The 15,634-nt window shown below is 33.3% G+C and overlaps 1 protein-coding gene and 2 long non-coding RNA genes across 4 annotated transcripts in view; all 3 read left to right on the top strand.

Moving 5' to 3' along the window:
* HDA08 (histone deacetylase 8) overlaps positions 1 to 1,377 on the top strand; it is a 169,325-nt gene extending 167,948 nt beyond the window's left edge. Inside the window, 2 exon segments of the mRNA XM_089808878.1 lie at positions 713 to 986; positions 989 to 1,377. Of these exon segments, the coding sequence (XP_089665004.1) occupies positions 713 to 986; positions 989 to 1,023 (309 nt within the window). The 3' untranslated portion in view covers positions 1,024 to 1,377.
* Positions 1,378 to 7,553: 6,176 nt separating this feature from the next.
* LOC149530870 (uncharacterized) lies at positions 7,554 to 14,369 on the top strand. 2 transcript variants are annotated; one of them, XR_016359107.1, is made up of 4 exons: positions 7,554 to 7,612; positions 7,736 to 7,899; positions 13,927 to 13,996; positions 14,095 to 14,369. It is a non-coding gene; the product is annotated as an uncharacterized LOC149530870 (long non-coding RNA). The 2 variants fall into 2 exon arrangements; XR_016359106.1 differs by lacking the exon at positions 7,554 to 7,612 and having other exon boundaries at positions 7,663 to 7,899.
* Positions 14,370 to 14,490: 121 nt separating this feature from the next.
* On the top strand, positions 14,491 to 15,430 carry LOC149530869 (uncharacterized). The gene is made up of 3 exons (XR_016359175.1): positions 14,491 to 14,564; positions 14,672 to 14,811; positions 15,087 to 15,430. It is a non-coding gene; the product is annotated as an uncharacterized LOC149530869 (long non-coding RNA).
* The last annotated feature ends 204 nt before the right edge of the window (positions 15,431 to 15,634 follow it).

Here is a 15,634-nt window from a genome sequence, read left to right as displayed (position 1 = left end):
TTTCTAAATTGCTGATGAAATGATTTCCAATGTTAGGAATAAATAGCTAGGGATTGATGTATATCTTCTTTAGCTCTTAAAAGTTGGTGTGGGATAGAGAGCCCTTATAATCTGATAGACTCTTACTTTTCAGCATTGTGCTTCAAGAACCATGTGTTGAAAAATGTTTTCAAGCTGTATCTGAAACAGAAAATGATCAAATGTGAAGAAAAAGTGGTAGCCCATCAGAAATATGCGGAATAACTAGTATGTTATCAAATTGCAACCTCTGTTCAAGTCTTTAAGTTCAAACTAAATAAAAAAGAACTAGATGGCTTGGACAAGAAAAGATTCGGAACCCTAGGTTGTTACATTAAGGAAAGATTAGCTTGGAAGAACAATTGAAAAACTGTAATAGATTGATGCAAAATCCAATTAATTCATCTTCACTAACAAGAAGGTAGACTTTGCTCTTGGGATATGCAGAGAATAACATTTGCATGTTATTCTTGGAACTTGCAGTAGGTATAGAAATTATAATTGTTTACTGAAGACTACTTTTGTACATTATTCCTGAAAATTGTTCAGTACTTTCAGTGGATGATGATATATCGCTCAATCGTTCTGATATTTATGCACCACAGAGTATATATATTATGTTGTTTACTGTAAATGGTCATTGCATAATGATAATTCTTGGTTTTAGAGTTGATTATTTCATTCACCCTTGCAGTTTGATCCTAATGGAAGGCAATGCTTGACAATGAGTGGTTATAAAAGACTTGGTCAAATAATGCGTCAGCAAGCTGATCAATTTAGTGGTGGATGTCTTCTTGTGGTACAGGAAGGGGGCTATCATGTCACTTATGCATCATATTGTCTTCATGCCATTATTGAGGGTGTTTTAGATCTGCCACAACCACTTTTAACAGATCCAATGGCTTATTATCCAGAAGAAGATACTTATAGTGAGAGGATAGAATTTGTCAAAAAATACTGGCAAGAAGTAGAGAATCATGGTTAAAGGAAAGTAGTGCATCGTGAAGTTGATAAATTTTGTTTGTTGCCTTCACATAGCACATGAAGAAGACATTCATAATACTTATGAATCATACTCTATCATGCCGCTTGCAGATCATATTTTCTTCATGCTACTCTTAGGAGTATTCTGAATCCATCATGACCACATTATTTTAAATTAAAAATTCTACGTGTGCTGGAAGGAAACATCACATCCACATATGAAAGCAACACATAAGTATTCAGGATATTAATTATGCGAATCTCAAGGTCTGTTACAATTGCATGCTGATTGCACTTGCATGTCAGAACTTAGATCCATTTCATATGTAGCAAAATTTCTGGATTTGATGTAATTTATAGGCATTAAATGTTTTATTTCTTGGTTCAATTTGAAATTTCCTTTTCTGTTTGAACCAGCAATTGAATTTAATGACCATCTGAGATTTGTTGGGGATTTCCCTGTTGATTTTTTGAATTATTTAGGTGCACAAATTGCAAAAATTTATTTAGACAACAAGTTTTCCTTTATTGGGGGTTTCCCTTAGATTTATTTATTTACTTGTATGTGGTAAATTACTCTGAATCAGTGTATTCTTCAAGTTGTTTCCATGATCTAGGGTATCTCCAACATCCAGTTCCCCTGAAAATTGCATCCGGCCTCATTCATTGGGGTAGGCAACACCTAGTTATATGGATTACTGCAGCATTATGAAAAACTGGGTGCTTTTATTACTTTATGTATTCGATTTGATCGGGTTTTCCCATCCCATTAGACTTCTTTTGGACTATACTATTGATTAATAAGATCAACTTAGAAACCAGCTAATCCATCATACCACACCAGAGCTTAGATTATTTGGCAACAAACTCCTTTGCCCTGAAAAAGGTAACTCAGTTAAGTTCAAAGAGAACATGGGCTGGAGTTGTAATGTGCAATGTGGCACTCTTGGCTATTTCCAGTATGATTAGTTTGATGCCTATTTCCTTGGCTCGATTCTGTTCTAAAATAGCATCTACTGATGCTCGTGAAAGGTGGATTGGCACCCTTATAATTAGGCATATCAAGAAACCCCTGCACAAAATATTTGAAATCATATGATATGCAACTAAGGAAAAATGGATTTGCTTGCAAGAGTCAAATCACGTAAATATATCTAAAAAATTATCATAGGGTATGGGAAAAGGAAAAATAAATGTGAATCAAAACATGATTTTAACACGGTCCAAGTACATATTCAAATTCAAATGCAGTACTCAAGCTGAAACTATAATACAATGGCTTCTAGAATCAATATAATTAGATTTAGAATATTTTCACAGCACACAAAACCAATAAACAATTTTGAACACATTGTTGTCAGAAAATATGTAAATTGCCATCAATATAATGCTTCATGCCTTGGTTACATCATTGACAATAGAAGACAACAAAGATGTACAACGGTACATAATTAATGCCTCCTATCTCCAAACAGAGTGTACATATAAGACTCGAAGGGGTGCAACTCAACCATCGTGTCATAATAGAACACCCTTCGGTACATATCACTAAGTAACTAATAGTTTATTATTCCGATGGCAATTTACATATTTGTCAACAACACACATAATTACTTAGTTTTGTGATTGCAAATTCAGTGGTGGTTCCTCACGAATGTGCCAAGTTCTATGTGCATGGGAAACAAGAAATGTTTGAACTACTGTCATTATGTCAATTCCCTCACAACTACACAATTTGCTTCAATTGCATAAGATAATTATTTAACCACCCTGATAATTATTTAACCACCCTGCTCAAAACAACATTTCTTGCATTCTAAAAGACAATGCCCCCAATGGATGTAACTTGTTATTGAGAAGTCGATTGAACAAGTGTTGAAGACTGGATTCTGGAGAATGAATTGAAGGCTGAATTATTAATTTTATGCTTCTGCATCCTGGCTGGGAGTTCAATCTGAATGTTACAGAGCTGCCATTTCACTATAGGGCAGCAGTTTATCAATTGCAGGGTCATGTTCACCTAAAGAGGGTTTGTGTGACATTTCTAAGGGGCCGTGTTATAATTTTCAAGAGCTGCACTCAATTTATATGGCCTGTGATGTATATTCTTGGGGCTGCTGTAGATTCACATTGGACTACAAATAAAAGTCAAAGCCAATCCATATTTCCAAATTCTTGGCATTTGAAATATTATTGTTGCTACTATTTGTTTGAAACAGTGTTGGTAATGAATTAAAGCTGGAGTAAATCGTTTGTCTTTTATAATTATATAATTGCACAGTTTGTAGGGCAGAATTATGAATTAATGTTGGCATTCATACAAACTTCTTAGTATTAAATGGATCTGAAATTGTAAGTGTCCGATTGCATTCTCTAGTGTAATTCTGAAAATCAGATTATCAAATTTGCAACAATAATAGTAAGGATTGTCAAATGTTAGAGTATTGATTAGCAAAGGAAAATTGATGATTGTTAACAATATAGCCGGATAGGGGTTATTACACATTATTCTACATTAGCCTTGTAGAGGTTTGTCAATTTACAAGGGACTTATTTGATTATTTGGGGATCAATTTGAAGACATTTAATTGCAGATTGAAAGATTTTTGTGAGCAGTTATTCCCAGATTTTATATCATTCTTCCTTAGCTAGCACACAACTATAATAAGCAAGATTGATAATCATTTTGAGAGCATATGTCAGTGGTGTTTGGGGATTTATTGCGAGCTATCCATTGAATACATAGGGCAATTAGATTATTGTTGTTTGCTGCAAATTGAAAGACTATATCAGACATTCATAGCCACACCCCAACTATCAATGATCCCACGTGCTCATTGTAGGAAGAATCAATCCCTTTAGAAGGTTGTTTGGTGCTTATTTCAAAGGTATTTGACATCTTATATCACTGTTCACTAATTCTGGGCAGAAATTATACATTTTCAGATCTGACTAAACATTCAGTAATCTAGAAAAAGCTACAGCAGTCACCATTTGTGCCCAGATTTAAAAATAAATGGTGTATTCCTTATTTCGGGTATGAATCTTTGGAAAGTATTGTTGTACTTGTCATCTGTAAGTATATTTTGAACAGTTGGGTAAAAAAAAATTACAGTCCATTAAATTTGTAACTATAGTGACATAATTATCATTAATAGTTATATTTCGTTGTACTTGCAATCTGCTTCATTTGTATAACTTTCACATTGCAAAAACTTTAGATTTCAACCCAAACTTAGTCAAAATCAAAGCACACATTCAAATTGAATCCACATCAACAATTTCGATGGTCCATCTTTCAGTGTTTAGAAGTGCTAGTTTGAGTTACGAGCCATTTGGGTTAGTTACAAGCACAAAGCAAGAGGAACTTTGGTAGGGTCCTCTAGACATGGTAAAGCCACACCAGAAATTAGTTTCTCAATATTATCTCGAGAGAAGTTATCTACCGAAGAATCAAGATCAAAGCTACTCAAGTGATCCTATTAGCATACTCCCACCAAGTAGCAAGGCCTTTGTGAAATAGGAGAGAGCAATCCAAAGCCAAGTTATTAGTTGTGAAGCGATAGTGACATCTAAAAGGGAGGCCCTCACAATCAAGTGATTGAGTCCAAGGTCGATCTTCAACAGTCAGAGCCACATCCTGGTCAAGAGGCTTAGAGATATTAGTATCTATTGAAATGCGAGAAAAATTAGAGTATGCCATGTTGGATACACATGGCATATTGGAGGGGGATATTTTGAAATCTAACCCATGTTGGATACACATTGAGTGGCTCAATAAGATAGTTAGAAGTGGTTGCATTAGGTTTGAGCAAGATCAAGTAGTTCCACCAATCCCATAGCTGGCTCAACACCAAGTTTGTGTCTTGGGAAGAGGCAAGGAAGCAATAAAAAACCTTTAGCACAAGGGAACAACTCAATATTACTAGCAATAAGGGGCCTCCAAGAGTCTTAATCCTCTTTTCTCAAGTTAGGACAAGAAAGCCATTTGTGGGAGAATCAACACATCAAACCTTTATCATAGTAGAAACATTTTTCAATGATTGTCAATGAAATGCTCACCACAAATCAACACTGAGGATGGTTAGGCATAGTGGTTCATCTGCAAAGTGCTGGCAGGGTTGGACTTGGTACCTTTAAGCAAAGCATTGTTCAGGGAGTATTGTAAAATGGTTTCATTCACACACCACAAAGGTTTATTGTTTTCAACAGTCCAATCTAGTTTGGCTTTCTGATGCATTTTGAAAACATGAAATGTAGGATATGTCCTTGGTATCTAATCTTTAGCCATAAGAAAAGTGCAACAACAAAAATAAGTTTTAAGAAAAATAAAAACAATATCTGTGGAGTGTAATGGGAGAAACAATTTACATGTTACATTTGGTTCACCACATAAATCAGTATTTTCTTTGTATTTGTATCAATGGATATTGTATACAAAATATTTTACTAAGACTTTCAAGGGTCGATCATGAAGTGTATTTTAGCTTGAGAAACATACCCGTTTCAGAGATTTAGGTGAAATAATATTAAAAATTTATTGTTACAAGGTAGGTTTTTTCATCTTAAAGTGACTTGTGGAACACTAGTTCTAGAGAATAAAGAAATTTAGATGGTCTTAAAATAGATCAACAGTAGATAAGGAAACCTCCAAACCCTATAAGTAGGGTAGAAGCATATGCTCCCCATGAGTTTATACAGATTTTTTTGGGTGTCAAAATTTATGTTTTCCCTCATGTTGAAAAATGGATTAAAAAGAAAACCATCTAAATGTAGTACCATCAAAGTTAACCATGGTTGAATAAACAAGAACATTAGAAGAATCTATAAGCCAACAAGAAATAGTAGCAATAATAACAAATCTTGAGAAACATTGTAATCAACATTTGCAAAATTTGTAAAATGTCTATTCCTATTTGTGATAAGAAATCTTGGTCATATATATTATCAACCTTAATGTCATTATAATAAGAAGCTAATTTAGCCAAAAATATAAATTTGATTTCCTTCCCTTCTAGTATGATTACCCTTAACAACACTGAAACCTTGAATGAAGGTGTCGATGTATTTCTTACATTCATCCTATTGTCATCGCTTGAAGTGAGGACTATCTTTCAAATGATCAAACAAGATCTTATAGTAGATTTAGAATAATATTGATAAAATGTCTTTGCTTAACATGGAAAAAATCTCCATGAATGGCAGGGTCAGCAAAATGGCTAAACCATCACCAAGGTTGTTTGCAAACCAAAACTTAATTTACACCCCACATGCCAACATTTTCAAGAATGTTGTTGGAAGCTTTGTCAACATTAATTTTAACCAAGCCTAGAAGAGGGTGTTTCTATTGGCAATTTGATAATTTGGAGGGTTGTTATTGGAAGAGGCAAAAGAGGGAGATGCAATTAAAATATTGAGTTCACCAAATTTCTATATTACCTCTATGATTTGGCTTAATAATATTGAGTTCAAATGTAGCAAGTTCCTTTAACCTTTACCATTATTCTACCCCATACCTAACTTATATGCCCTATATTATTATGAATCTTATGATTTTACTTCTAGCATATATTCCAACATATCAATTTAGGATGGATATCATACTAAAGAATAATGGCTTTCATCTTGAAAGGAATTTGTGGACGATTCAAAAGAGAGTTTTGGATAGTTTTAACATAATTCCATAAAATTCCCAACAATTCATACCATAAACAATGAAGAAAAGAGGCAAAAGATATCTACTAGATTCTCCATCTTGAAAAAATTAATACATTTTTTTGAAACCAACAATCCTTCTTTCAAAAATCATCTTGGTAAAGAAAAAAACTCTAAAATTGTAAGCCACATCAATTAATCCTCAGCTAACATTAAGTATGTAAGGTCCTACCTTGACCCATTATAGCTTAGTTGATACTTTCATATTTTGACTCTTTTATGATACATTATTTTGATACATTTAGACTTATTAGATAGAGACCTTATATCATTAGAGATTATGTAGTGATTTTGCATTATGATGATTTAGTATCTACGATGAGGACATTAGGATATATTCCTATATGCTTTATTATGATAGATTTAGATGATTATTTGGATGAAGGAAATTGAATTATGGATTTTATGGTTTAATTATAATTGACATGTGAATTATGTTCAGAAGTGGAAAATTGATTGAATATTTTATAATGCTTTGATTTTTGCATATACTTTATATGAAATTAAAGTTTTGAATATTGCCTTGATACCTGATGGATTATGTGAATGCAATTTCTACATGTTTAATGTTGCTTAATTAGGTATGTTGATCCATATGCATGATTTTCTTGGTCAATTGATGTTCCAATATAGTGTGTAGGAAATTAACCATGGAAATAAAATCATAGAGCTAAGGTTAGGCTAATGTGAAACTAATGTTGGAGCATCCTAGGTGTAAGGACAACACTAGTACATCTCCCCTCAATTTTCGACCAAAGGTCATATTTGCCCGATTTGGTCAAAATTTTGACTAAATCAGGTACAATAGCTAAAAGAAAAAAAATGGCAATCATATTTTCTTTTTTTGGCGGTGGAGTTGGTTGGATTTGCTCTGCGTGCACCAGAGCCATTTGAGGTAAGAAGTTTGCATTTTGAGTGGGCAATGTTCCGAGGAGGAGAAATGACTACATAGTTTGAATTATAGTCTCACCTGCCAAATTCTGCCATAATCATTACTAGTTTTTTTCTCTAATGATAGATTGCATTTCTACCTACGCCGATTCACCTATCACTTCTTTTGGGGCCCTTCCGAATGCTTTGATGAATGCGGAGTAGAGTTAGATGGAGAGCTTTTACTAAATTTGGAGGAGAGAATCAATACAAGGTTGTTCTTGCATGATCTCAATATTCTCTAGCGTTTGAGTAAGCATTAGCTCGCTTATTACTCTTTCTGATCTCTTCCTCATTTGTTTCTTTATGTTTGTTTAATCCGTATACCCAATTTTGCTAGATGGTTTGCCTTTGTAGTTGATTTGGAGGTAGATTGTCATTAGAGCTTGTTTTGGAGGTGGGTTTGAGTTCTTCATTGATTTTGTAACGAGTTTATTGTTTGTTAAGTCTCGGATCTTCTCAGCACCGAATTTTGATTGTTCTCATTGTCTAGAATCGAAGTTTCTTAGAGTCTATTTTTCAAGAATACATGTTATTTTTCCTGTCAAACTTTGATCGTAGCTATGAGAAGTAACGAAAGATAAAATGTATTATAAATTAGTGACCATGAAAATTAACAAGAAAACACTTTTAAATTATTTAACTATAATACATATTCATTCCCTGAGTAGTTAAAGATTTTTTTTATAACTATAATAGTTTTATTCAAACTATTTGTTAATTTTTGAACTTTCATTGGAAATGGTTAATAAAAAATTTAAGATCAGCCAAAAAATACCTACAAAATCTCTGTATGAGCCATGTTTCTTCACCTTTGACAGATGTCCACTTAAGGTTCCATTATTGCACAGGTAGCATGTACAGTGACCTTATGAAACATTTCATTACACCTTCCCAGTGCATTTTTCTTGACGATTTCTAAGATTTTTCAAGCAATTTGGTGATTGTATACCTACAGGCTGCAATCATGGCATAACAACCCCCAATTATTATTCGCACAAGAGTATTTTATCTGGGAGAGCTATTCAGTTTGAGTTGATTCCCTCGCTGAGGGTTATTTTGAGAATGAGGTAATGGTGACAGGCATTTTAATGGCTTATGGTAATGGATTCGACCAGCTGGGATTGAGGACTCTGGTGGAAGTTGGCAGTGGACACAGCTCCACAATTTGTATCATTTCTCGTGCTTTCCCCAATATGAAGTGCTATGATTTTGATCTCCCTTGAGAGCCTCCCAGTTATCCTAGTATTTACTTTTACACATGATAATGATCAAACTTTGTTTTCATGTTTCTTCACAGATTTTTGGAAAAACAAAGGCTTACTGTTTATTTATGATTTGTTTGTGGTACAAGTGTGCAACACTTGGGGGTGACATGTTTGTTAGCATTCCGATCAAAGATGTTATGAAGTTAGATTTTTAATCAATGAGAAAAAAATCAATCCAAAATCCATTTCCAACTTACGGTTAGAGCTATTCTCAGTATAGGTGGATATTAAGTACAAAGACTTCTATTTATAGATTTATAAAATACATTTTCTTTAGAAATGCTCAGTATAGGTGGATATTAGGTACAAAGACACAAAGATTTCGACTCATAACATAGTTCATGAAGTATAAGATAATAAAGGCAGGCTTGGGAATTTTTTTAAACAACTAAAGTGACATATAAAGTGATATGACCCTGCCATAGAGGCTCAGATCATAGAGTTAGAATCATTTTGCCGAATATAGAAAACACCAAAGAGGAGTCAGGATAATGTAGAGTTGTTCCCCAAAGGGATGTGTATCTTAACAAAAAAGGTTTAAGCAAACATTGATTGATATAAAGTAGTGATTAGCATCAAGGTATGGTTCACTTGGAGGAGTTTTGTCTCGTGGGGGACTACTATGAACTCGTGACTTTTTGTCTCTTTAAAGGTATTATAAAAGGACAGAACTAGTCTTGGAGAAGGCATCAAATGACCTGACAACAATCAAAAACAAAATTAAGGAAAATTAAGAGGAGAGATAAATATTTATAATATTAGCAACTATATTAAAAGACAAATATATGAATAAAGTAAAATTATAAGCGCGCGCACACACACACACACATAATATGTGTGTGTACATGTCATTGATCTTTGTGAGTATTTAGATGCTTCTCTTATTATAAATATGTTGAGTTACCTAGTTCTTGGGTGCGATTTCTTTTTAGGGGTTTGGGTGCATATGGGAACATGTGTATGTATATATGCACTTTTTTTAACAAAAAAAGAAAGAGAAATATGCAAAATTGTAAAACTAAATAATTTCATTGTATGATACTTGATATTGATCAACGCCAAATGCCAAATATAAATATTAAATGCCAATTGATAGTTGAAAATGATTTATATAAAGCTATCAATTATATCATATATGTGTATGTTCACAACTCCCAATGAATATCATTTCAATTATTGCATTAAAAAATATAGCTCATGAAATATGATTAAGTGTTCATCAATTATCAAATACAAATCACCTTTGAATACAATTACCTTACTTCAAAATGCCAAGATGGAGAGAAAATATTGTGACAACAAAATGAGAGGTAACGATGAAATGAATGAATGTTAAAGGCCGCATATTGGGTCGTTTTAGGGTTAGGAAGAATTTTTGTTTAAAAAGTTTTTTTAGTTAAGTTTGGGCCTACATTTTTTAAGGCAAGCTTGAGAGTTCGCATAGCTGCACCTAGGTTTGTGAAAGTGGGATATTACCCTGACGAGTTTATCCTCGAAAGAGATATTGAAAGTATTATCGAGTGTCAATGCTGACGACTAGAGAGATCTATTTTGGGAATGATCTTTGTTATGAAATTATAGTCTGAATTCTTCTAGTTGTCAGTAGTGAACATGATGAAGTCTATTTTCTATTACAAGTTGTAAAAAATTGACTGCATGGACCATGATTTCTTAAAACATCAGACTTGAATATGCATTAGTATTGGTTTATATTCCAAAGCCTTATCACAAATATAGGATAATAAATGGATATTCCAATCAATAAATGTTTAGCTGGCTACAAGATCAATACATTTGAAGTGGAATGACTAGAATAAGGACCATGTACTCTGCAATAGACAAGGTGTGATTACTCCAAGAGATGATCATCGGCTTAAATGGGAGATCATGCAACATTCTATTATCTTTTGTGTGCTCTGTATAAGGAATCTAAATTACACTTGAGTGCAGATGTATGAACGACCTTGATTAATGTGCATGGAACTCTGTTACCTATGGTGGAGGACTTATAATGAAGGGTGATCGAGCATTGAGTGCAATATATTTTGAGACTTTTGCAAATGGATATTTATATGGATGATCAGATATCTCCATCATCATGACTATACAAGCTTAAGAGCCTTCATTAATTGAATTCCTTATTTTTGTTTGCTTAGTGCTACAACCATAAATACAAGTGGATTATGAGTATGCTCCATGTAAGCTAGGAAAATCGTGTGTATAGTTTTCGCAATGGGTTTCCATCAAGTAATCTCTATGTTGGATAGGATTGTAGGTTAGCCGCAAACTTGGAAGGCAACATTTCATAAAAAAAATGGATTGTCTCCAATGTTCGTCTATATTAGAGTTGATATAACCCTGTGCAATTTGCACATTAACCAATAGCCTTTGCCAAATTTGATATCTTTTTGAAGGGTAGGTTACTTCACTTGGAGATATTAATGTTGGTAGTTTTAGATCTGAGTCTGTTTCTAAAAATCCTGACAAGGAGGTTCCATAAAATTTTCTATGTTAAGTACATGTTTCCACAAGAGTCTCTCTACTTGAGAACCAAATATATTGTCTAAATGATGTTGTAAAGTAGTGAAGAAAACTAAAAATTATGACACAAGATAGTTTAGGCATTCTTATTATGCATATAGGCAAGTTGATTTCATGTTATAATAAGCTTAGAAGCATAGTCAAAGGGTAGTCAACGATTGGTCAAACATTGGGAGTTGACCAAAAATCATCATTTTCAAATTTCTTAAACCTTTTAAGTGTTTTAGTGTAGTTTGGTAGGCATTGTGAATTTTTTGTGATTAGATTATGTAAAATTGTAAAATTGCAAAAAATTGCAATAAAAGTTGTCATGCAACTTTTGTGCAACTTTTCTTGCAAAAATCTGGAAGTCCAACAGTTAGAGTTATGTTTGGATCAAACATGAATAGGTGAAGTTGTGAGGTCGAAGGGGAGGTTATATAAATTGTTTACCTTCCACCTATGAGAGGTTAATGTGATATGTATGGATTTGGAATGTTAATATACAGTTTTTAGGAGGGAATTTATACACAAACATCAATTATGTTTCCATATTTGATTGCAGGTAATAGTAAGTGACTAAGTCCATTCTTAGAAAGTTTTATCTTTTCTCTTAAATGAAGGAAATGATTGTTTTGTTCAAATATGATAAAGCAATAGTTGGTTTTGGATTTTTCCTTATCTGTTGTTTATCCTAGATTGTGATAAGGGTTTGTATGTACATTTTGTATTTCTCTTAATATACATGGTGAAACTTCATGGTGTTTGGTAAAAAGGAAGGTTTTGATTTGTAAGAAACATGCATGGTGAGGTTCCTAGTGTTCTATGCTTGCCTGAGACACAATAGCCATAGTTTGGAACTGGTATTCCTGTTGTTAACGTGTTGATGGATTGAAAACATAGCACAGTGATCATTTTATGAATCTTGGAGGTTGGAGCTTCGATGGAAGGTAAGTAAGGATGATGTTAATGTTGGTGGAGAAATAAAATCCACCTTTGGAATCGAGGTTGTGAGCCTACAAGGCTAAACATTATTTTCAAACCATAAATCCTAGAAACTTGGGCTTGAGAGAAAAGTGCTTTATATTTGAGACCCAGAAACCATCTTTGGGAATTAGATATGGTTTTTCATGTAATAATAGATTCTATAATTTTTTTGGAAGGTTGTTTGCAACTTTGTGGAGTTTAGAGTTATTTTTGGTAAAATAGGGCTATTAAGATTGAGCCCCTTTTAGGCTTCCTAGTGTAACTTGTGGTTTTGGTGTAGTAAGAAGCCCTAGACCTATTGGTTGGCCAAGAATCTTGGTGGAATAGTGGGGAATAATGTATTAGGGTGTATGGAAATTTAAGATCCTGGACGATGCAAGTGAAGTGAGGTTTATGGGTGGATTTGTGCTTTGGAGAAGGTGTTAGACTACTTGGAAGATAGGGTGAACTTGGTGTGTGTATGTGTGTAAGACCATTTCACCTCTGTCCTAGTCTTGAGTTGGTTTTAGGAAAGGATAGTAGGATATCCTAGGAATCTGTGCCTCTTATTTGCATCACTAAGATGTCCATTGCCTCTTCATTTAATGATTTGCAATATTGTGCATCTAGTTCGATGAGTGAATTTAAGGCCTCAAAACCACCATTGAGCATCCTCAAATTTTGGCAACCATCAACATCGAGATATCTCAAAAACTTGAGTTGACCAAATGACTTTAGAAGGCTCTCGAAGTTGGCACAACCACTCAAATCCAATAATCGTGTAAAGTGGAACAAGAATTGGAAAGGAACATAATCAAATATTTCTAGACATCAAATAAAAATAGAAATAAAAAATATTATGACTATTATGGGTATTTTTGTTTTATTTTTTAGCCCGTCCTACTCAATGTTGAAATAGGACATCTAATGTTGAAAGTGAACCTAGTGCAACATTGTTTGTTTTCATCAACATTATAACACTTAACTTCTATTTTTGGATGCTTCTAGCTAGTATCCCATTTTACTTTTATCCATCGTAAATGTCTTTGATAACAATATTGTATTCTTCAGCTCATGATGAAGTGGGGATGCCTCCTTCAGTCATTTCTCTAATATTGCTGAGTCCATTTTTTATAACAAGGAGCATGCGAACATCCTCGACTATGCCAATTACAACTAGTAAAACCTTATTTTTCTATATTTTGTAATGTGCTAATCATGCATTGTTTTTTTGTTGGGTGGATTTTATACTCATGTACCTATTTTGTGCACTAATAGATAGACCCTTAGTTTATAGAGTAACAAAGACTAGTAATGCTGAAGTTGATCAATTTCTTCGAGCAATACATGTGACTAGTACTAGTTCATTTGTGGGGACATTATTGCTGAACAAGAAAACTATGAACATTTCCGTTAAAATTATGAAAGCTTCTAGGTGCTTTAAAATTGTTATTATTTACAATGTAATTGTAGTTTACTTATACATAACTCATTTTGGACCGATTATCCCATGATGTTTTTGTAGGAAATAAAGTTTTCTTTGATCATCTTTTTGATATGACATTGAGGCTACTTGGACCCACCATACATAAAAGGTATGTAGTTTCATATCATTGCTACAATATTTTTCTTTTCTTCCATTTATTGTACTATATTAAAGTTATTGATCTAACAATTTTTTAAATTTTTTTAGAGGTGGAATGACTAGGGTCCTGAAATATAAAAAAATCAGCTCATTACATCTTTTGAGGATCTTTTTGGAAAAAACATTTTTGACACTGCCCTACTTCTCAAAAGAGCATCAAAACATATAAAGATTGTGAGGGACCAATATAGAAGGGGTATAAAGGAGAACCCAAAGTACGACTGTCCTCCTATGATTTCACCGATGGAGTGGAATAAAATAATAGAAGATGCAAAAGAGAAAAGGCTATGTGATAATAAAGGAAATGAACCAGAAGAGGGAAAAAGAAGGTATGTCATGATATTATTAAGTAGAATGTAATAATGCACTAATTAGAGATCTTTGTAAATATATAATCTAACATGTTTCAAATTGTTCATAGGCTATGGGACACATCAGTGGCTACAAAAGCCATACTAGAAAAGGTTGGCCAACACAAACTTGGCTCTAGTGGCTAGATGAATCTTCAATCTCGATTTGTAAGTAGCAATAATGTCATTTCATTTTTATTTTTTATAATATTGCAAACAATTTTGTTTGATCAAATCATACATGCAAAACTGACGATATTAAGAAAAAAATATAGGGCACATAATTCAATGTAGAGCTCATGGATGAAGATTGAAAAAAATTGGCTTGAAGGAAGGCTATAAAGTTGTGGTTGCATGCCTACGCCAAGAATCTGAAAGCCATATCCAAGAATCTAGTGCACCAAATGAGACATAGGTAAATTGGTCAAATGAAAAGTAAGTCAAATTGAATAGTTGGTAAATTTCTTTTTCGGTTTTGGCTTCAAACATAAATTGACTGCATAGAAATACGCATAACATTTCACTGTAGCCTTTGTATTCTATCACAAAACTTGTGTGTGATGAAGGCCATGATGTGCATCATAGTGCTGGAGGTATAAATTTGGTATTGGAAACTAATTACGCAATTATGAATACAATTTAACATCTTCAATTGCAATTTGATGTGTAACCTTTTTTTGAATATTTTAGAGTATGTTGAACATCATGGTGAAGGAGTGGAGCATGTTCCAAGTGTTCAACATGTTGACATGGTGGTGGAACAAAATGTTAATGTACGTGATGTGGCATTGTCAGCTAAGAAAAATGCATGTTATGTTGTACTGGTTAATTAAATACTTGTAACAATTAAAAAAAGAAAAAGAGTATGTCAATTTAACCGATTTACTTGTTCTTGCAACAAAGCCCCCTTTAGTGCAATAGCCTTTTGCTCCTCAAAACAGAAGGAGGCATCATAATTTGACATTACATGTGCCACACGAGAAGGAGAATGAGGAAGATATTGATGCTCCTATCAGCCTTTTTCTTAAGAGAGCTAAGAAAAAAAAAAGAAAAAATGATTTTTTAAAAATGCTCTTTGATAAACTTTGTTGGATAATGAAAGAACGTTGTTTTAAGTAATTATCTATGAATGTTGTGTATTAATATGTATTTTTTATTTCATGTTAATGAATATTGTTATGTGTTAATGAAGTTGTGATTAGTATTGTGTATTAATGAATCTTATATCATATTAATGA

This window comes from Cupressus sempervirens, chromosome 11 (genome assembly GCF_028749045.1).
Source record: "Cupressus sempervirens isolate cs-2001-9-10 chromosome 11, ASM2874904v1, whole genome shotgun sequence".
Lineage (NCBI taxonomy): Eukaryota > Viridiplantae > Streptophyta > Pinopsida > Cupressales > Cupressaceae > Cupressus > Cupressus sempervirens.
Note: the sequence above shows the minus strand (reverse complement) of the source record. Positions and strands in the feature narration are given on the sequence as shown.